Source organism: Nematolebias whitei, chromosome 8 (assembly GCF_014905685.2).
Source record: "Nematolebias whitei isolate Nwh7 chromosome 8, NemWhi1, whole genome shotgun sequence".
In the NCBI taxonomy this organism is placed as follows: Eukaryota; Metazoa; Chordata; class Actinopteri; order Cyprinodontiformes; family Rivulidae; genus Nematolebias; species Nematolebias whitei.
The window spans coordinates 3,166,902-3,188,213 of record NC_056505.1 but is presented as its reverse complement, the minus strand read 5'-3'; the positions used below and the strand labels follow the sequence as shown (position 1 = coordinate 3,188,213).

At 43.1% G+C, this 21,312-nt stretch overlaps 1 protein-coding gene across 1 annotated transcript in view; it reads left to right on the top strand.

Moving 5' to 3' along the window:
• Nucleotides 1–19,372, top strand: part of LOC119412984 (protein mono-ADP-ribosyltransferase PARP14) — a 41,914-nt gene extending 22,542 nt beyond the window's left edge. Inside the window, exons 12-22 of the mRNA XM_037679994.1 lie at nucleotides 902–1,004; nucleotides 1,138–1,293; nucleotides 3,867–3,929; nucleotides 4,952–5,137; nucleotides 7,366–7,569; nucleotides 9,777–9,889; nucleotides 11,459–11,694; nucleotides 11,796–12,067; nucleotides 12,287–12,426; nucleotides 13,891–14,065; nucleotides 19,095–19,372. Coding sequence (XP_037535922.1) covers nucleotides 902–1,004; nucleotides 1,138–1,293; nucleotides 3,867–3,929; nucleotides 4,952–5,137; nucleotides 7,366–7,569; nucleotides 9,777–9,889; nucleotides 11,459–11,694; nucleotides 11,796–12,067; nucleotides 12,287–12,426; nucleotides 13,891–14,065; nucleotides 19,095–19,372 — 1,926 coding nt within the window. The remainder of the gene's footprint in view (nucleotides 1–901; nucleotides 1,005–1,137; nucleotides 1,294–3,866; nucleotides 3,930–4,951; nucleotides 5,138–7,365; nucleotides 7,570–9,776; nucleotides 9,890–11,458; nucleotides 11,695–11,795; nucleotides 12,068–12,286; nucleotides 12,427–13,890; nucleotides 14,066–19,094) is intronic.
• The last annotated feature ends 1,940 nt before the right edge of the window (nucleotides 19,373–21,312 follow it).

Below are 21,312 nucleotides of genomic sequence, written 5' to 3'. Positions count from 1 at the left end.
TCTATCCAATCATCCATCTATCCATTCAACCTTCCATCCATCCATCATTCATCCATCCAACCATTCATCCATCCATCCATCCATTCTTCCATATAAAAATAAATAAATAGATAGAAATAGTTTTAGTCTTCCATCCATCCAATCATCCATCCATTCATCCATCCATCCTTTCATCCATCCATCCATCCATCCATCCCTCCATCCTTCCTTCCATCCATGCTTCCATCTATTATCTTTATCTGCTTCTTCCTTTTCGGGTCACTGGCGTTCATTTCCAGAAGCCACTGTGTGAGAGGCAGGGAACACTTGGACATGTCTCCAGTCCATCACAGGAACACTTGGACATGTCTCCAGTCCATCACAGGGACACTTGGACAGGTCTCCAGTCCATCACAGGGACACTTGGACAGGTCTCCAGTCCATCACAGGGACAATTGGACAGGTCTCCAGTCCATCACAGGGACACTTGGACAGGTCTCCAGTCCATCACAGGGACACGTAGGGACAATTTAGAGTTACTAATCAGTCTAACGCATGTTTTTGGTCTGTGGGAAGAAACCCACGCAGCACGGAGAGAACATGTAAACTCCACCCAGAAAGACTCCCGGCCGGGGTTTGATCCCGCAACCTGCTCGCTGAGAAGCGGCAGCTCTCCCAACTGATCCACAGTGCTGCCTGCTGAGTTGTTTTAACTTCTGTTTTTTCTTTTATTGAGGAGGAAGAGCATCTGAAATAGTTTTAGTCAAGATTTCTCATACTTTACAGTTGTTTTTGTCTCCGTGTGTCCCGGTGATGGACTGGACACCTGTCCAGGTGTCCCCCACTGCTGGAGATAGACACCAGCTGCCCGGGACCCGTAACAGAAGAAGCAGCTAAAGAAAATGGACATTTTGTTTTTCAGTGTTTCAGCAGAGAGTTCTCTGGTGAGACGGGTCCAAACACCGTCCAACATCCGGAGGTGGACTTCACCAGACCTGCACCCAGCCGGTCACAGAGCGCCTCCGGTAAGAAAAATAAAATGTCTCCAGAACTGTGGCGAGAGCTAATGCAGGATTTACAGAGACATTAAATACTTAAAGAACTTTTATGACGTATAAAAACAGACGTTGAAGTCCTGAAATGTTTCTTTTGATTCAGCGTCAGAAACCTTCAGCGCGGTCCTGTCCCCGTCCCTCGGTGTGTACCAGATGCAGATGGGTCAGCTCGCCCTGGAGGTGTCCTCGGGAGACATCACCAAGGAGACGTGTGATGTCATCGTCAACTCGTCCAATCAGAACTTCGACCTTTACGCAGGTGACTCTTCCTGTTTCCATCCCCTCAGATAAAAACCGGAGTTTTATTGAATCTTATTTTCCTCCGATCAGCAAAATAAACGAATGGACTTAACGCAGGTGGAGACATTTGGACCAGAACTGAGCCACAGATTAATTTGTTGAGAAGAACTTCTGGAAGAAATGAGCAAAGGACTAAAAATAAATAAAAATAGACATAACGACACAAATAAATTATATTTAATCAGAATGTGAAACAGGAATAACGCCGACTTTCTAACCTGCGTGAGTTCAGGTGTGGCTCTCCTGCAGGTGGATGGTAAACTGGTGGGTTTTGGTTCTGGTTCTGCCTGAATCCCTAGTTTGGACTTGGGTTTCCTCCAATGTTTCCTTTGGAGAGGCCTGAAAGGGTTCTTGAAATTGGTCCGAGTCGTCCTGGTAGATCCTCAACGCCTGGATTCACCTGTCAGATTGTGTAACTAAACATTTACCTTTTAAACCCAAAGTTACAAGATGATCAATAAGAAACTGATCAAATAATTATAAATTATAAAGCAGAAATACAACAGGGTGAAAGCACTTAAACAGTTAGATCTTGAAAGATGAACATGTTCAGTTGTGATTTAACAATAAAACTCCAGAGGTGTCTCCATCCTGACGTCTAGAACAAGTCTGGTCTAAAATCTGGGACGCTGGACAGAAACGTCTCCTCTGGTTCTCACAACCAGGAGGCTGTTTTTTTAATTTTTTTTATTTGTTTATTTTTCTTGCTATTCTACGGTGAAACCAGACGTCGTCCCCCCACCCCCCCCCCTAACCACCACCACCCGCTTCCCTGCTGCGCTCTTTTGTCCTGTGAACCTTAAAAAGCCTCTTTTTTTTCCTGCATACTTCTTAATTGGAAGGATCAGCTGGTCTCTCAACAAAATCGATCAACTTCTCCCGACAGGAGTCAGGGCAAGGAGGACCCTCTGACCTTGACGGAAACAAATTGGATTCATGATGACGACTAGAATCTACTGTTTGGTTGGTGGAATCTGGTTGTCTACAACTTCGTGTGGAGGTGTTGAAGCTCGACAGTGCTCGGACTGAACGTGGAGCTGTGACAGGGAACTGGAGCAGCTGTTATCAGGACTGTGTTCTCCCTGGCAGCACTCATGAATGGTGGAATAATCTGGAGAAGCTGTGAGCTCGACTTTTGGAGTAAAGGATCAATTCGTCTGTTTTGGAGATCCATCAGAGAATATGTACCAGCGAGACTTTAAAAGGCAGAAACAACAATTCATGAGTTCTGTCTGACCCAAACTGTGGCCTTGATGCTGGACTTATCTCAACTCCTCCTGGAATGTTTGGAAAACAACAAAGATGCTTTGACTGTCTCCTCACCCGTCCCTTCCCCAAGGACATGGACATGTGACAGAACCTCAACTGAGCTGAAGATGAACGTCACCTCTTATCTGGACAATGGCTGGGGGGGGGGGGGGGGGGGGCTCTGGACTATGTTACAACTTTCCCTTAAAATTCAACATCTTCACGGCCTATATGTTCATGTATAACATCTGTTCATGTTGCTTTGCTGTGGGAGTTTTTTTGATGCCTCAAATCGTGCCCTGTCTAGGACACAGTTTGAGAGATCTTTTTTTTTATACCGTCTCTCATGTTTTCTTTCCTTTTCTTATCTAAGCAAAATATTATTCTGAATAAGAATAAGAGGGCGCTCTGATTATTTATAGCCGCAGCTTCGTGCACTCCGCCCATCTTCGGACGACTATACGTGCATGTTCTTGTTGTATCTCGGTGCAATGCCAATAAAGTTTATTCTGATTCTGATTCTGTGGTCAGAAGAGCTTGGAGGACGAGGACTGTAAGGGGTCAAAGTTCACTGAACGTTTTGGTGACATTTCTCTGGACCAGGAGTCTGCAACCTGCGGATCTTTGGTTCCTCTGCAGCGACTCTTTCAAGCTTTGACCAAAACTAACAAAACTGAATTTTATTGTTTTATACAAACAACAAACAGGACAAACTTTAGCAGTCTTTCTGTCATTTATTTTGCAAATATGTGAATACTGGAACAAGTACAAGGAGTAAAACACTCACTTTAACTTTGTGCTTTATTTCTATACTTAATTCATTTTTCCACAATAAAAAAAATTGCAAAGGTCTGCATAATTCATAGTTATTAATTAAAAATATCAACCCCCCTCCCCACACACACACACACACACACACACACACACACACACACACACTCTTTACAAGAATCTGGTCTTTTCATTTGTCTTAAATTGTAAAAATATCAATAAATTTTAAAAATCTTTAGATATTTTGAGCTTTATAATGTCACCCATAGCAGCCACAAAAGCCCCTCCAACAAACCTACAGTGGCCCATGGGCCACCAGTTGATCATCCCAGTTGTAGCAGGTTGTTGCGGCTCTGAACACTTTTTAATTTAGTGAATGAAGTCGTAAAAATGTCTCTTTTGATCGTAAACGTTGCAGACTCTGGACTGAACGTGTTTCTCACATTTTACTTGTTTACGTCGGCGCTTCTCTTTCAGTTTTCACAATAATTGGTTTGTTCTTCTCTTTCTCAGGCGTGTCCAAGGCGATCTTAGACAGCGCTGGACGATCGGTTCTGACCGAGTGTTCGCAGATCGGTGTGTATGCAGACCAAAAACAGAACCACCGTGGTCTAAAGTCTCATGTGAAAACCAAAAAACTGAAGTCAGTCGAGGTTTCCTGAGGTCGGTCTGCAGATTGTTAAAGTGCAGCTTAAATCTCAGTCCAGCCCGTCAGGAGCAGACAGACCGTCCTAAAAACATCCGTTCACTGCAGAAAGATTAACATAACTATGTTTACTTGCACAAAATACTTTGATTGGATTTAAATGTTTTCAGATTAAATAATCCAAAAGTATCGTTTACACGGGCACAATCTGTTCATGACGAGCGTTTACCTGCAGCGGGCTTTGTTCTGAACAGAAGTACTGACGTGCGCAGACAGAGTGGTAAACTGTCCTTGAAGAACCACAGAAGAAGAAGTTCTTCTTCTGGTTTACTTCCTGGATGAACGTAAACAAACCTGAGCACCAAAATGGACCCGCGACAGGTTTTAATGACGGCGGAGACGTTGCTGCGCTCCTCGACTGAGCTGCAGGTCATACACATCATTCTGAGCTCTTTCAAAGTTTCTAGTAGAAATGTTGTCGCTCACCGACCAGTTCTGATTCCTCGACATATCATCCAGCCAGGTGGGAGTACATGAGGGTGACGGGTCGCACATGTGCAGTCAGGTCTGTTTTCCACAATCAGAATAAGATGATCAGATTAAGTGTTTACATGCACACCGTTCGGATTATAAATCAGCATAAACCACCCCTCTCATTCGGATTACAAATTCATTCAGATTGAGCTGAATCAGATCCAAATAGGGCGTTTACATGACACATTTTTAATCCAAATGGCTGTTTAATCTGATTACTTATGTCCATGTATTATTGGGTGATTTTAGCTTTTTGACAGATATTACAGCTTGTTGATTCAGAAAATAAATCCCCGTAGAAAAGATCAGCAGCAGTGTTTGTAAATGTGCTGCAGAATAAAAACATGAAAGTTGAGATGAGGCAGAAGTTTCTGAGCGAGCGCCGTCGGGCTGCGTGGTGAACGTGTCTCCTCTGCAGTGAACTCTCCGGGTTACCTGCCTCGTGGGATGATCCTGACCTCGGCCGGGCAGCTTCCCGCCAGATTCATCGTCCACGTCGTCGGTCAGAACGATCCTGTGAAGATCAAAGACATCGTTAAAGGAGTCCTGAAGCTCTGCGAGGAGAACAAGGTCATGTCGGTGGCCTTCCCCGCGCTGGGAACAGGTCTGTTCAGACTCTTTGTGGATTTTTATTCTTATTTAGTCCTTTCTACCACTGCATTAAACGTTTACACTGTTGTGTGATATTTGGTCGCCTTCAACGCTTTAAAACAGGAAATGTGCAGGAAGTCTGAAACTCAAACATAAACCTTTAACTCTGAAAGCTACAAACTTCCACTCAAGTTTCTACACCACCTTACAACCTGTTTGTCGCTACTTTTCCTTTTAATTATCATTTTATTTTCACTTGTTTAAATATTTTAATTTGTACGCATCTTTTATGATTGTCTATTGTTGTCTTCACTCTTTGTTAAATCAGGTCTCTCTTGTAAATGAGTCCTCGAGGCTCAATGGGACTAACCTGTAGAAATATAGGGGGAGTGGTGGCGCAGAGGTTGGAGAGGGTGGGCCTGTGATCGGAAGATCGCCGGTTCGGGCCCCGGTACCGACAGCATCAAAAATGTGGGTGGGGTAGGTGAAGCTCCCACACCCGCCCCCACCCTCATTCGCCCCACTCTGGGCCCATAAAGGCCCTTAACCCCACCATCTGCTCCTAAACAGGTCCCTCTTGAAAATGAGTTCTCGTGGCTCAATGACACGACCTGGATAAATAAAGAGTGAATGAAAAAAAAGGTTGAAAAACTGTTCACAACTTTTTAAAAGTTAAAATACAACTTCTAAAAAAATATCTACTTACAGTTGTGACTTCTGGTGTTTCATCTGTTCAGTCATCTCGATTATCCATCCATCCATCCATCCATCCATCCATCCATCCATCCATCCATCATCTTGTTCTGGACTCAGGTCTCGGGGGCAGCATCTTGAGCAGAGAGGTCCACACATCTCTCTCCACAGCCTCTTCCAGTTCTTCTGGGAGGACTCCAAGGTGTTCCGGGGCCAACACTGAGACGTAGACTCTCCAGCGTGTCCTGAGTCTTCCCCGGGGTCTCCTCCCAGTCGGACATGCCCGTAGCACCTCCCTAAGGAGGTGCCCAGGAAGAATCCTTACCAGATGCCTGAACCAATTCAACTGGCTCCTCTAGATGTGGAGGAGCAGCGGTTCTCCTCTGAGTCTCTCCTGATAACTGAACTTCTCACCCTGTCTCTATGGCAGCACGACGGCTCAGTGGTTAGCACTGTTGCCTCACAGCAAGAAGGTTCTGGGTCCAATCCCCAGTTGGACCTGGGGTCTTTCTGTGTGGAGTTTGCATGTTCTTCTCGTGCATGCGTGGGTTTTCTCCGGGTACTCCGGTTTCCTCCCACAGATCAAAAACATGCATGTTAGTCGAATCAGACCTCCCTTGCAAAAGAGATCTGTGATCTCAGTGGGACTTGCCTGGTTAAATAAAGTTAATAAAAGGGAGAGTCCAGCTACCCTGCAGAGGAAACTCATTTCAACCTCCTGTATCCATGATCTCATTCTTTCAGAGAAGTTCATGACCAGAGGTGAGTGACCAGTAAACAGAGAGCTTTGTCTTACAGCTCAGCTCCCTCTTCACCACAACGGACCGGCACAGGGTCCACAATGCTGCAGACGCTGCATCAATCCATCTGTCAGTCTCACGCTTCATTCTTCTCTCACTCGTGAACTAAACCCCGAGATACTTGAACTCCTCCACTTGAGGCAGAACCTCACCCTCGAACTGAAGAGAACAATCCAAACTCTGACTGAGGACCATGGACTCAGATCTGGAGGTGCTGGTTCTCCTCCCAGCTGCTTCACACACGTCTGTGGACCGCTCCAGTGACAGCTGAAGATCACGGCACGATGACTCCAACAGGACCACATCGTCTGCAAAGAGCAGAGATGAATCCTGAGTCCACTCCCTCCGCCCCCCGGCTGCACCGAAAAGTTCTGTCCATAAAAGTTCTGAACAGAATCGATGACAACAGGCAGCGCTGGAGGAGTCCAACTCCCACCCTGAAGGGTCCGACTTACTGCAGACTATCATCTCAATTAATTTTCTGAAAAAGTCAGCAGAGTCTCACATCAAAGATTTCTTACTTTAATGTACCGTTGTGTTTCTGAGAAATAACCCGATGCACCAAAACACTCACACCAGGAAGAGGAGCCATGTTTTTATGGATGGTTTGGACTTTTATGTCACGACAGACCGGTTCTCTGCTTCTTCTGTCTTCATTGATTACCAGATCAAAGCGACTCTCAGAACAGAGCCTTCGTCGTTTACATGTCTTTCTGTCCAACTCCTCATCATCGGTTCTGTCTTTCAGGTCAGGGTGGCGTGAACCCATCGGCAGTGGCCGACGCCATGGTGGACGCGGTGGTGGAGTTTGTGAGGAAGAAACGGCCAAAGTCCGTTCGCAGCGTGAAGATCCTGATCTTTCAGACGGCCATGCTGAACGAGTTCCACATCAGCATGAAGAAGAGACAGGGAGAGGACGTGGAGGAGAAAGGCATCATGGGAAAGATCATAGGTATCAGAGTGTTTCTGCAGGAGTTAGATGCTTCATGTGGATCAGAACAGGAACCAGACACAACCCCAATCTGAAAGCTTGAGCCAAATTATTTTCTAATCTTATAAACCCGTATTTAATTCACAACGGAACACAGCAGACATATGAAATGTTGGAAGGAAGAAATTGTACCATTTTTAGGGGAAATTTAAAGATAATTTTGAATTTGATGATAACATCTCTGACATCTTCTGAGTCATTCTAAAACAGATGTGGGCAACATATGGCCCGAGGGCCAAAAGTGGCCATTAGACGATCTCCATCTGGCCCCAAATGTCTTAAGTGAAAGGAAACCCACATTTTAAAAAAGTTGATGAAAACTTGCCTTTTATCAAAAAAACTCAAGGAACATTAAACATTTTAAAGAAATAAATCAAGAATCTTTAAATTAAGATAGACTAAAACATTTAATTTATTTAAAGTTGTCCTTCCAGAACTAGACTGAACTTTAAAGGACTCCAAAAAGCAAACACAACATTTTTTTAGTATATTATATTGTCACAAGACCCTTTTTATAGAAAGTGTGTTGTATATTAATTAAGAGATCTGGGTACACATATTTTTATCAAGTAAGCTAACTTTAGTGTAACAAGAAAAATATTCAGATTATCCGTTTCCTTTAAATCTTGTTTTGGCCGTTCGGAATAAACTCGTGTTCACCCTGTTCTAGTCAACTTGAGGCTGCCACAGTAAACTACGACCAGAAAACATCTGGAGGAGAACTTTATAACTAACGAGGTGAATTATCAGCAGGGCAGAGAGGGCTGGGTACGAAAAGAGACTTTTAGAAGTAAAGATGGGCCGAGGTTCACCAGGATGGAATCTGTAGGAATCTCTGAGCTCAAAGGACGAGGCTGAAAGTCGATATGGTCAATGTCAATGTCAATGTCAATTTATTTATATAGCACATAAAAAACAACAAAAGCTGACCAAAGTGCTTTACAGTTAAGACAGATTAAAATAAAAAAAATAAAAAAAGAGTAAAAATGCATCTAGTGCCACTCAAAAACATAAGTTAACAGTAAAAACAACACACAACAACAATAAAATCAGCTCAACTTGTTCTCAGACTCTGCGTGGATGAAATGCCAAGGAATACAGATGAGTCTTGAGCAAAGATTTAAAAGTCTCAACAGTCTGAGCGGTCTTTAAATTCTCAGGTAAACTGTTCCACAGTTTTGGAGCAGCAACCGCAAAAGCCCGATCACCTCTGGATTTCAGTTTGGATCTGGGGACATCTAAGAGGAACTGGTTGGTAGACCGGAGTGCTCTTACTGGAGTGTAAATGTTAATGAGATCACATAAATATGACGGGGCCAGACCTTTTAAGACTTTAAAAACAAGCAATAAAATCTTAAAATCAATTCGGAAGTGGACAGGAAGCCAGTGGAGAGAAGCCAGGACAGGGGTTATGTGTTCATGTTTTTTAGTTGCTGTTAAAAGACGGGCTGCTGCGTTCTGGACACATTGTAAACGATGCAAAGATGATTTGTCTAAACCAACATACAATGAATTACAATAGTCCAAACGAGATGTGATAAAAGCGTGAATCACCTTTTCAAGGTCTCTGAAAGGGAGACAAGACTTCACCTTGGCAATGAGTCTTAGCTGGAAGAAACTGGATTTCACAACTGTATTTATCTGTTTGTCAAATTTAAAAGCACTGTCAAAAATAACTCCCAGATTCCTGACATTGGAGTGGCTGTATGAAGCCAAGGGGCCAAGCACATTAAGGGTATTACATTTACCAAAGCTGATGACTTCCGTTTTATTTTCATTTAGATTCAGAAAATTTAGTTTTAACCAGATTTTAATGTCATTTAGACAGTTCAAGAGTGGATCCAGTGAAGTGACCCTGTCTGACTCAATCGGAAGATATAACTGAGTATCATCAGATATGGTGGTGATGTTCGGGCCCTCAGGGGCCACTGCTTTAAACCAGGTCTGGTTTCTTCTGGTTCTGGATCCAGGAACACTTCCAAGCTCTATCAGACAAAGAACAAGCCAAATGTGGATGCCGTCCAGAACCGCGTATCTATCCGTGTGAATCCGTCCATTCTGAGTGGGCGTGGCCTAACTTTCGGCTTGTTTATCAGATGCACAACCTTTTATGACAATAATTTTAAAAAGTTGTTAAACATGAGAAATATTGTTTTTTTTTATTTCAGGCACGTTCGCCTCCATGTTTGTACGTGAAACCGAGCAGCGAAACATTGATCTGTCTCTGGAGAAGGAGGAGTTTGAGCCTGCGGTGTTCCAGCTGTGTGCCGACAACCAGAAGGTTCGTACCAACTTCTTTATATTTGAGGACGTTTTCTGGTACAAGTCGTGTGATGCGCCTGAAACAGTTTCCACGCCCATCTCACTAACACGCCGTCAGTCACAGGGAAGCATGACGTTTTTCTTTAAGTCTCAGTAAACTAAACACGGTGAGTAAAACATGCATGTTTGAACATCCAGCAGCAACATTAGATACATGAGTCTATAAAAAACAACACTTTGGCCGTGTTTTTTGTTTTAGTCGGGAAACTAGGGCCATGGAATTACTTGGAGGGGCGGGGCTTAAATATTAATACTAAAACCAACCAGCAGGGGGCGCTCATCTTCGAGGTGTCAACTTCCAGCTTCTGGTCGTGTCTCGATGGAACAAACTGCCTGTTTTATGATCCGAACTTGAAACGACAATTTTGAGATCTCAGATTAACAAGCACAACCTTCTAACAGCAGATCTGCACTATAATCTGTGCAACGGATAAAAGAACTGGATGAAACCAGTTATTGGTTATGTTGACATGTCAGTCTTGCTCATGTTTACAAAGTTAATCAGGTAAAGTTAGTGAAGAGCAAACGTCTCAGAATCAGAATAAGCTTTATTATCATTGTACCGAGATACGGTGAGATTATGTTCGTACAGTCGTCCGAAAGATGGGCGGAGTGCACGTTGCTGCTGCTACAGGAGCGCAGGCTGTTATTCTCTATCAGGATACTTTTTAGACAGAAAAAGGTAAAAGGCCATGAGGATGGATAGTGGTATTACAAAAACGATCTGTTCACATCTTGTCTGTCAGGACACGATTTGAGACATCAAAAACTACCAGCAGCACATTTATAGACACGTTACATATCTGACAGCAAGACGGTGAGATTTGTCCATGAAGTACTTCCAGATAGGCCATAGTCCTGATAAGATGTTGGTCAGCCGACAGTTCTGATTAGCCTGCACAGAAGTTTTTGGGTGGGGGGGTGCTGGTGCGATAGACTAAGCTTTTCCTTAGTTTAACTTTGTCCCAGGAGAAATTCGATAGTCGGTCTGCTTTCGAGGCCAAACGGGGGAGTCAGATTCAGATAAGACACAGTTGTTGATTTTTTCAGGCAGACTGTTTTTTGCTTGTCAGCCTTGAGTCCTGCTGGAACTTTCAATCCAAAATAGCCTGATTTACGGGCATTCCACTGATCCGTGCTATGAGCCTCCATCAAGGTCGTCTCCAACATGCTGGCAAGTCCTAGAAGCCGCAGGTGGCCTGCATTTCTCACAAATCGCTTCCATCTTACGGTTTAGCTCGTAAATCAGCTGATTTTGAGCGCTCGTAGCACAAACCAAACCTTCACACAGACCTGGCACTTTTGTCATGGCCGAAACTGCTGCCGATGTGAGGGTTCTTCAGGACCCTGTCGTTTTGTTGAAAAGATGTGGTCGATTCATTAACTCCGCTTCTTCATGAACAGATAAGTGACCTCATAATGGGTCCTGTTCTCACAAACACTCAAATTAAAGGAAGAAATAACTCCAGATGTCTAAAATATTAAATATTTAAAATAATAATCAACCTAATCCTTTCTTGCCCCATAGGCTGTGGGTCTGGCCAAGAAGAGGATCAATGAGCTGATCGTGGCCGAGCAGGCCACAAGAACCATCACTGACCAGTACATTAATCAGCTGACTCAAGCTGACGTAGAAAAACTTCAGTCCCTGCAGAGGGAGCTGACCGTGAGCATCCACCTGGACAGAGGACAGGAAGACCAGGAGCCCAGGATCCACCTGGAGGGTCTGACCAGGGAAGTCTTCTCTGCCGAGTCCGCAGTCAGGTCCGGAAACATCAGGCACCAGATTTCTGATGTTCAGATTAAATTAGAAGCGTGTGTTTATTTAAAAATGTTCTGTATTTTTCACTTTGGGTGATCTTCAGGGACATCATCCGGAAGGTGGAGAGGTCAGAGAACCTGAAGAACAAAGCTATTCTAGTGAGCGGACTGGTGGAGTGGAAGTATCTGCTCCAGAACGGGTCGATGGTTCCCTTTGACATCGATGTCAACCTCCAGCTTGAAGAAGCTCTGGAGAAGAAGCAAACTGTGCAGATCAAAATCAAAAACAACACGTACGTCGCTAACCCAGAGCTTAAAACTGCTGTTTCAAAGAGCGGGCGAGGCCGGGTGGAGTTACTGAGGAAAGACCTGAAAGGTGAGCGGCTTCACAGACACATCTCACGAAACAGTTTTAATTTCATCCAAGTCCACGTGTGAAGATAAAACTGAAGCCTCTGTTTTTAACTGAGGGAAACTTGAGCTGCAGAGATCTCACTTTTCAAAATATGAGAACTAGCAAGATGTTAACGCTCAAAGATTTAGGACAGATGTTGTATTTTTCATCCACTTTTAATAACTGCTCATCTTTTTGTAGCCCAACATTCTTCTCCTCCGCACTGGGAGGACATGAAGGGCGACATCGTGAAGATGTTTCCTCTGACTCCAGGATCCACCGAATACAACAACGTGATGGGAGAGCTGACGAAACACGGCCTGGCTCTGAACATCATCGAAGTATGTTCCCATCCATCCATCCATCATCCATCCATCCTTCCATCAATCCTTCCATCCTTCCATCCTTCCATCCTTCCATCCATCATCCATCCATCCATCATCCATCCTTCCATCCATCCTTCCATCCTTCCATCCATCCATCATCCATCCATCCATCCATCCATCCTTCCATCATCCATCCTTCCATCCTTCCATCCATCCATCATCCATCCATCCATCCATCATCCATCCATCCTTCATCCATCCATCATCCATCCATCCTTCCATCCATATACAGTATCCATATATCCATCCATCCTTCCATCCATTCATTCATCCATCCATCCATCCATCCATCCATCCATCCGTAAACAGTATCCATCTATCCTTCCTTCCTTCCTTCCATCATTCATCCATCCTTCCATCCATTCATCCATCTTTCCATCCATTCATCCATCCTTCCTTCCTTCTATCCATCCATCCTTCCATCTTCCCATCCATCCATCCATTCATCCATCCATCTATCCTTCCATCCATCCATCCATCCATCTATCCTTCCATCTTTCCAGCCATCCGTTCATCTATATATCCTTCCATCTTCCCATTCATCCATATATTCATCCATCCATCTATCCATCCATCCACCCATCCATCCATATACAGTATCCTTCCATCCTTCCATCCTTTCTTTATCTTTACCTGCTTCTTCCATTTCGAGCCACGGGGGTCACTGGTGTCCATGTCCAGCAATCACTGTGAGAGGTGGGGGACACCTGGACAGGTCTCCAGTCCATCACAAGGACACTTGGAGACAGTTTAGAGTTACCAATCAGTCTAATACAGAAAGGCCCCCAGCTGAGATTTGAACCGGCAACCTGCTCGCTGAGAGGTGGCAGTTCTATCCTCTGAGCCACTGTGCCCACAGTCAGCAGCATATTTATCCAGATAACCAGTTGATCTGAACAGAACTAATTTATCTAAATTAAGATTTAATTCACAAATACCGAACAGTCAAAGTTAAAGTTTAATCTTGTTTTATTTTATTCTCAATCAATAAAACCCACCTAAACAGACAACACACCACCTCTCACTGAAGCTGACATGAGATGTAAATACTTTAAATATTATATTCCTAATGCTTTGTTAAATAATTTAACTCAACCTGCTACTTTTATGTGAATTCATTGATTTTTGTGACAGAACAGAATCAATAGATCTGATTTATGAGAAAACAAAGTCCTGATTTTTGTGTGTTGCAGCAGAATAATATTAATATTACTCTTCATCATTCCACGTTCTTCATCCCGTCTGTGTAATACGTCATAAACATTTACATCCACGGGTTTGTTAAAAAAAATCACTTTATTTAAGATGAAACTATTCTTCATGCTGCAGGGAATTAAAAAAGAGCTCAGCAAATTTTCTTCAACTAGTAAAAGTCGAACTTGGTGTCAGGATAAGTGACGTGTTTAAACTGTGTTGCAGATCAAGCGTGTCCAAAATGCGACGCTCTGGCAGAGCTACCAGCTGCTGAAGAATCAAATGGAGGTGAAGAACAAACACAAGAAGAATGAACAGCTGCTGTTCCACGGCACTGCTGCCACTTCCATCGACCTGATCAACCAAAAGGGCTTCAACCGGAGCTACGCGGGTCAACACGGTAACTCGAACGCTTCTACCTCGCTGCATACTCCACAGGGGACCACAGAACTGTGGAAGCTCCCTGGAGGCTGGGAGGTCTTCCTCAAGGTCTTGAGACCAAACAGGTCCACATTGTTTCCCTTTTTTACAATAATGTCCCAAGACTCTGAGCTAGTCGCCTGTTTTTATAAACTTCTTTCTGTGGACACAGCTGTTTGCATCGTTTGAGATCCCTACTCACAGAACCAACTGTAGCTGTCAATGTTGTCGCTCTGAAGCTCGTTTTATTCCATCAACCTTGTTCGTAGCACGCGTGGTGTCTTGTGTGAATTATGGGCGTGACTTCCGGCGCGGACCAGAACCGCCGTTATTTTCTGTGGAACAGTACGAGCTAATGTAGTTTCTCTGAGCGTCGTGGATTTAATTTAAGCATGTAGCAACACCACCTGTCAGAGCTCAAACAGGACAATATAATCATACAGCTGCCTGCTGAGGACGAGCTGAAGAAGTGGCTGCAGATTACATCTAGTAGCATCTTTAGCTACATCTACTAGCATCTTTAGCTATATCTACTAGCATCTTTAGCTACATCTACTAGCATCTTTAGCTATATCTACTAGCATATTTAGCTACATCTACTAGCATCTTTAGCTACATCTACTAGCATCTTTAGCTACATCTACTAGCATTCAGTTATGAATCTTAGTGCACCATGATAGACGGCATCCAACATCTGCAACATCCAACATCTGCAGGGTTCTTGTAGGAGCGTTCATGTAAATAATGTCACCGTAATCAATGGAGGGAAGGAAAGTCACAGCTACAAGGTGTTTCCTAACATTCAGGGTTAGACAGGATCTGTTTCTGAAAAAGAAACTCGGTTTCTTTATCAAGTTTTCCACATGGAGCTTAAAAGAGAGATGTGAGTCGACTAAGATACCCAAATATTTATAGGAATCAACAAACTCAATGGGGACACTATTTGAGGATAAAATCAGAGGAAGAACTGCTGGGACCAACTTCCTATTTGAAAAAAGCATCCCTTTGGTTTTGTCGGCATTTAGGACAAGTTTGAGGTGGAACAAATCAGTCTGGATGATGTCAAATGCAGATTTCAAAAGATGGAAAGCCTTATCAACTGTTTTAGCTCGACAATAAACAACTGTGTCATCAGCATAGAAATGTATGGATGCATCAGGGATGTTTTTACCTACATTATGTATGTAGATTGTAAAGAGGGTGGGTCCTAAGACTGAGCCTTGTGGTACACCATTGTTGACTGTTAAATAACTGGAGGAAGTACCATTATGTTGAACACATTGCCTCCGGTCTGAGAGATAGTTAGAGAACCAACCAATGGTGTGTTCTGAGAAACAGATTTCTGAGAGTTTATGACACAAGATGTTCTGATCCACAGAGTCAGAATCTTTAGACAGGTCTAAGAAAAGTGCAGCACAATAATCTTTAGCATCCAGTGCTTCAACAACGTCATTAAGAACCTTCAGTGAAGCAGTGGTTGTGCTGTGTTGTTTCCTGAAACCAGATTGATGTGGAGGTAAGATGTTAAATGAGTCCAGGTCATTTTTGATTTGAGAGTTTATCAGTTTTTCTAGAACCTTGGCTAAAATGCAGAGTTTAGAGATTGGTCGATAGTTGTTCAGTGATGTGGGGTCTCCTCCCTTCAGCAAAGGAAGAACAAAGGCTGTTTTCAAGTGTCTGGATGGAGTTTTCTCCACAGTGTACGTCTGTGGAGAAAACTCCACAGTAATAAGGTCGGTGGTGTTTTGTTAAAAGAGGTGGGACACGATCTTATTGACCTTAAAGCAGACACAGAGCCAAAGACTTAAAGTCCTCCATCACCGAGCTTGGTAATAGCAAAGATGAGCAAATACTATAAAGCTGTTCCCTCCATACACCTGAACTCATCCCTGATGTTCTCGTCACTGTTTTCAATTCTTCTGAAGATCCGGCGTCTCTTCTTCGGTGGTTTATTGTCGTCCAGACACAAAGTAGGATGCAGGTTTTCCTCCGTCGGCCGTTAGTCAACAAAGTGAAATGAGCTCACATGCAGAGTTTTGGGTGGTCTCTTCAAGTTCACATGTTTCAGCCACATTCTTCTTAATTCTTCATCTGTAGGTAGGAGATAGAAACTAAACCTCTTTTCACTGGAACTCTTTTTGTTCTGGGTCCATGTTTAAAACTCTGTTGTTGTAGCCACTGATTTAGTTTGTCCTGGTTGTTCTGCAGCCGTGAACACAACAGGTACCTGAACGCAGCACGGCTGTTTTAGTAAACTTTACGGTTGTTAAATAAATGTAAACAAAACAAAAACAGAGTTTTATCTGCTGAACTGAATATAAATTACTTTCAAATAAACCGCAGTTTGTGCTCTTCTACCATGGTTAACCAGTGCTGACTGCTACTTCCTGTCTGACAGGAAGTGGTACCCAGAATCATTTAGACAGCAGAGCCCCCAGAAGAAGGTGGATTGAAGCAGGCCTGTTGGAAACTGTCCAGGCTTGTATCACATCTCTGTGATCGTGTCATGATTTCATACGTCACTGAAACTGTGGAAGTGAGGCATGACTCAAATCTTTGGTGCATTTTATCTGAACATTTAATTTTCAAAACATCGTTAACTCTTTCATGTGTGGACAGTGATTCTCAACATGAAGACCCAACATCTTACCACTGAGGCGCTGGTTACACAAGGCGTTTTTTATTTTATTTTATTTTTTTCATTGAAACGGCAACTTTTCTGCTGCGGTGCCACTCAAAAAACACCTTGTTTAAATGAACTAATAAACTCCAGGCTCCAAAGAGACGTTGGCGGATTCACCAGTTTGGACTAACTGTGATCATGCAGAAGAGCATCGCATCAGAGTTTCTAGATACATGTAGAATGTTTATTTTACCCCCTCTTTTTCTGTGCACGTTCACCAAACATGACATCTCATCGGAAATACTAAAAATACTATCATTTTAATGTGACAGTACAGTAGTTCATAATTTCTTATCTGGCAACCCTACTGGCATAAAAACTACAGCGTTTTTATGTAAACTCGCTCTTTTTTTGGTTTATTATCCCAAACAGACATTGAAAAAACACTTGTTGTTTCCAGAGGTCCTCGTGTAAAGAGGGCCTGAGTTTATTGTTTTGTGTTGGAAGTGAAATCAACAAGACGTGTGGATCATGATGGACCTCTTTACGGACACTAATGTGAACGCATGGTCAGCCACAACCTGCCCAAATACATTTAGAGCTGCTTCCAAAACATAAAACATCAAACTGAAGAATAATTTCTAATAATTGTTTGTGGTACATGGAGGTCATAGTCAGTGATAGTAACAAATATACACAAACCACAATTAAAAGTCATTTAAGATGTCAAAGAACCAACAGTGGGCGTGGAAATATCAAGACCACAAAGCATCACAAAATACTGACACTGAGCATTAGAACCAGTAAAAAGGTCCATTTGGACATCTGTGACTGCCATCGTCGCAGTTGACCACTAGATGTCACCTGGAGGGTCCACCTGAGGAGTTGAAGCTTGGATTTATTTTAAGTATCATCTAGAACAGACCTGGGCATTGTACGGCCCCAGGGCCACATGCGGCCCTTTGGTTGACTCTGACCGGCCCCCGTAAGAGGAATTACAAAATACATATGTAAACAAATGAAGTTAACCAAATCCAGATATAGATCCTCTCTCACTGATGATGTCAGCTTTGCTTCACATCTCCACCTCAGACCTTCAACCTGACTTTAACATTTCCGTTAAAGCCCAACAGAGACTAGACTTCTCTCACTAAACAAGAAAAAAGAACTGAAAAACACCAAATGAGATGTTTAGACTACAAATGTAGGCACGTAAAGAACCGGGACTCAAAATCACAGTTCAGTGACGATCACTATTATATGATGTTTCATAATATTTGGAGTACAAAGACAATATTGTGATATATCTAGAAAGCTAAGAACTTTTTCCAGCAGTATATAAAACTCAAAATGAGTTTTGGGGTGAATGTGACTGAAAATGATCACTAATATAACGTCACAAATGGTAAAAATGTTAACAGTTTACCATTGTACTGGGAAATTTAATTGAATAAATGACTTTTTTTTAAGGAAACCTCACTTTTTCGTTGCTTAATCATAACAAATACTCTTACCAGCTTGTTAAAACAGTGCTATGTACTGCTTTTAATAATGAAATACTATTAATATTATGCAGTATTGAGTTAAGTTGAAATCAGGTGTCTCTTGTAAATGAGTCCTAGAGGCTCAATGGGATTTACCTGTCTAAATAAAGGTTGAATGAAAAAGTCATTTGTGCCAGCCCTCCACAATATTTGCTGTTTCTCATGTGGCCCCATGGAAAAAATAATTGCCCACCCCTGCTCTAGAACAAGCTTCACAAGACTTCCTCCATTCACCTTTGCCCCTAATCGATAACTGATCCAGTAGCATCCCATGACGTCAGTGTTCATAAATCAGGAGGAGGCACAGGGTTACCTTAGTGTTACTGTCATTAGTCAATACGCATGCATGTCTGTTTAGTATCTGCAGTTCTAAACTCTGAGGTCTGACAGTCACTCAAACCATCTGTTGAACCTACACAACATTAAGCAACAACCCTGGACGATCCTTTTACTCTGAATCAACAGCTGCAGTTACATCACGAGCTTCCTTGTAGGGTCAGAGGCATCAGCAAGTTGACTTGGACCCAACAACGAAATGTTTTGTGGGGGGGACGTTCATCTGTTTTTGGTAACATCTCTTTTCACATCACATGAAAATGAAACCATGATCTAAATTTAGTGACTGTTCCACCTCTTGCCATGTTCATTTCTATCAACACTTTAGCTGGTCACTGTGAAACCACCACATGTAGTCCAAAATATGTTTAATCTTTGACTCGATCACTTGTGGGGATCTTTAACCCGTTGCCTGTTTCCACCTGTGATCCTGCAGCCACCTCACAGCAGAAGTCACTTCTTACAACCTCACCTATCCATCTGTGTTTCTTGCATTTGTCTTGCAGGTGCGATGTACGGTAAGGGCTCCTACTTTGCTGTAAACCCTGCTTATTCACAAAACTATGCCCAAGTCGACACCCAAGGACACAGGAACATGTACCAGGCCCAGGTTCTTGTTGGAGACTACACCCAGGGAATGAAGGGCATGATCTCCCCTCCTGCAAAATCTGGGAATGCTGCCGACCTGTACGACAGCGTCACGGATAATTTGAATACTCCAACCATGTTTGTTATCTTCAATGACATTCAGGCATATCCAGAATACCTGATCACTTTCTCGTGAATGTTCAGATCTCACACAGCTTTATTTTAGATTAATCTAACACAAGTAATGAAATATTTAAGACATCATAATAATTTACTGTAGGTGGATTTTGCTTCTTAAAAAATAAATGTGTGAATCCTTCATGTCGTTGTTTCCTGCTGTTTCATTCACAGACAGTCAAATAAAAGTACACACATCTTTAATACAAAGGTTTTACGTTTTCTTTAAGACGTGAGGTCCCTATGAAATATAGAACTAAATACAAGTGAAACATTTTACATTGTACCATTATGTGTCAAGAACTAAACCCAGAAACAAGACCAGAACCATGGGCAACTCCAGAGTGGAATAAGGTCCAGCCTCTCTCAAGGAGATCGGTTCCAGAGTCCATGCTGTGCATCCAGGTGAGCACAACTATATCTAGTTGGTACCTCTCAACCTCACACACAAGCTCAGGCTCCTTCCCTACCAGAGAGGTCATGCTCCATGTCCCAAGATCCAGATTTGGTAAACCAGGGTCAGAGTGCCAAGGTCCCCGTCTTCAGCCACTGCCCATGTCTTCATGCACCTGAGTCGTATGGCCCATCCTGCAGGTGGTGGGTCCACAGGAAGGCAAACCCATGTTGCTCCTTCAGGCTGAACTCGACCGGGCCCCATGGTAGAGACCCGGTCACCAGGTGCTCGCTAACGAGCCCCTTCTCCAGGCCTGGTTCCACGGTGGGGCCCCGGTAATCCATGTCCGGGCAAGGGACACTGAGCTCCTTAATTTTTGTTGTCCATCAAAAGTCTTTGGAATCACTCTTTGTCTGGCCTGTCTTAAATTCCATTCATCCATTCATCCATCCATCCATCCATCCATCCATCCATTATCTTTACCCACTTCTTCCTTTTTGGGTCGCGGGGGTCACTGGTGCCCATGTCCAGCTATAACTGTGAGAGGTGGGGGACACCCTGGACAGGTCTCCAGTCCTTCACAGAGACAAACGAGACAAACAACCATTCTCTCTCACCTAGGGACAGTTTAGAGTTACCAGTCAGTCTAACGTGCATGTTTTTGGTCTGTGGGAGGAAACCGGAGAAAACCCACGCAGCACAGAGAGAACATGCAAACTCCACCCAGAAAGGCCCCGGACCAGGATTTGAACCAGGGACCTGCTCGCTGAGAGGCAGCAGCTCTACCAACCGTGCCGCCCCCTGTCTTAAATAAATAATTTTTTTAAAAGAGTTTTCTTCTGAAAAAGGAGATGAATCAAAGCTTCATGGACGAGATCTTGAAGATCTCCATCACCTCCTGGTGGAGTTTCAAGCTTCTGCAGACAGACAAACTGAGTGAGCTCCTCCATGGATGAGGCAGAAATCAGTTTTTATCACTCGGGGAGTTGGAGGGAAGTACCAGGACTGCAGCTTGACTCACTTCCTCTGCGCTGATGATTTATGAATGCTGTAGATCATCTGCTTCTTGGACTGCACTTTGATGAGCCACAAGCCAGATCTGATTTTTCTAAACGATTGTTAACAACAAACACAAATGTTTGAACGTTTATACCGAAATGTTCAAATGGTTTTAAAATGTTTGTCAGTGAAAGTTTGTCAAGTATAAATATTTAAACTGCTCTAAACATCACACCTGTCAGACGTTAATGGTCATGATTAATTTCAGGGTTTTGATGTTTTGTCGAAACCATTTTTATTCATGGTGGATTCATTTTACAAAACACAACTTCAGTATTTTAAACCATGAACAAGTTGCACTTTTTTATATTTTTTTCTTAAATGTTTTTAAATTTCTCTAATAAAAACCTAAAAAAAAAAAAATCCTGCTACTAACATTTGCATTACCTGGAAGCACAGACTTTCTGAGTCCATCAGCAAGAGGGACAGTGGTTTGGACATGTCCAGAGGAGGGACAGTGGTTTGGACATGTTCAGAGGAGGGACAGCGGTTTGGACATGTTCAGA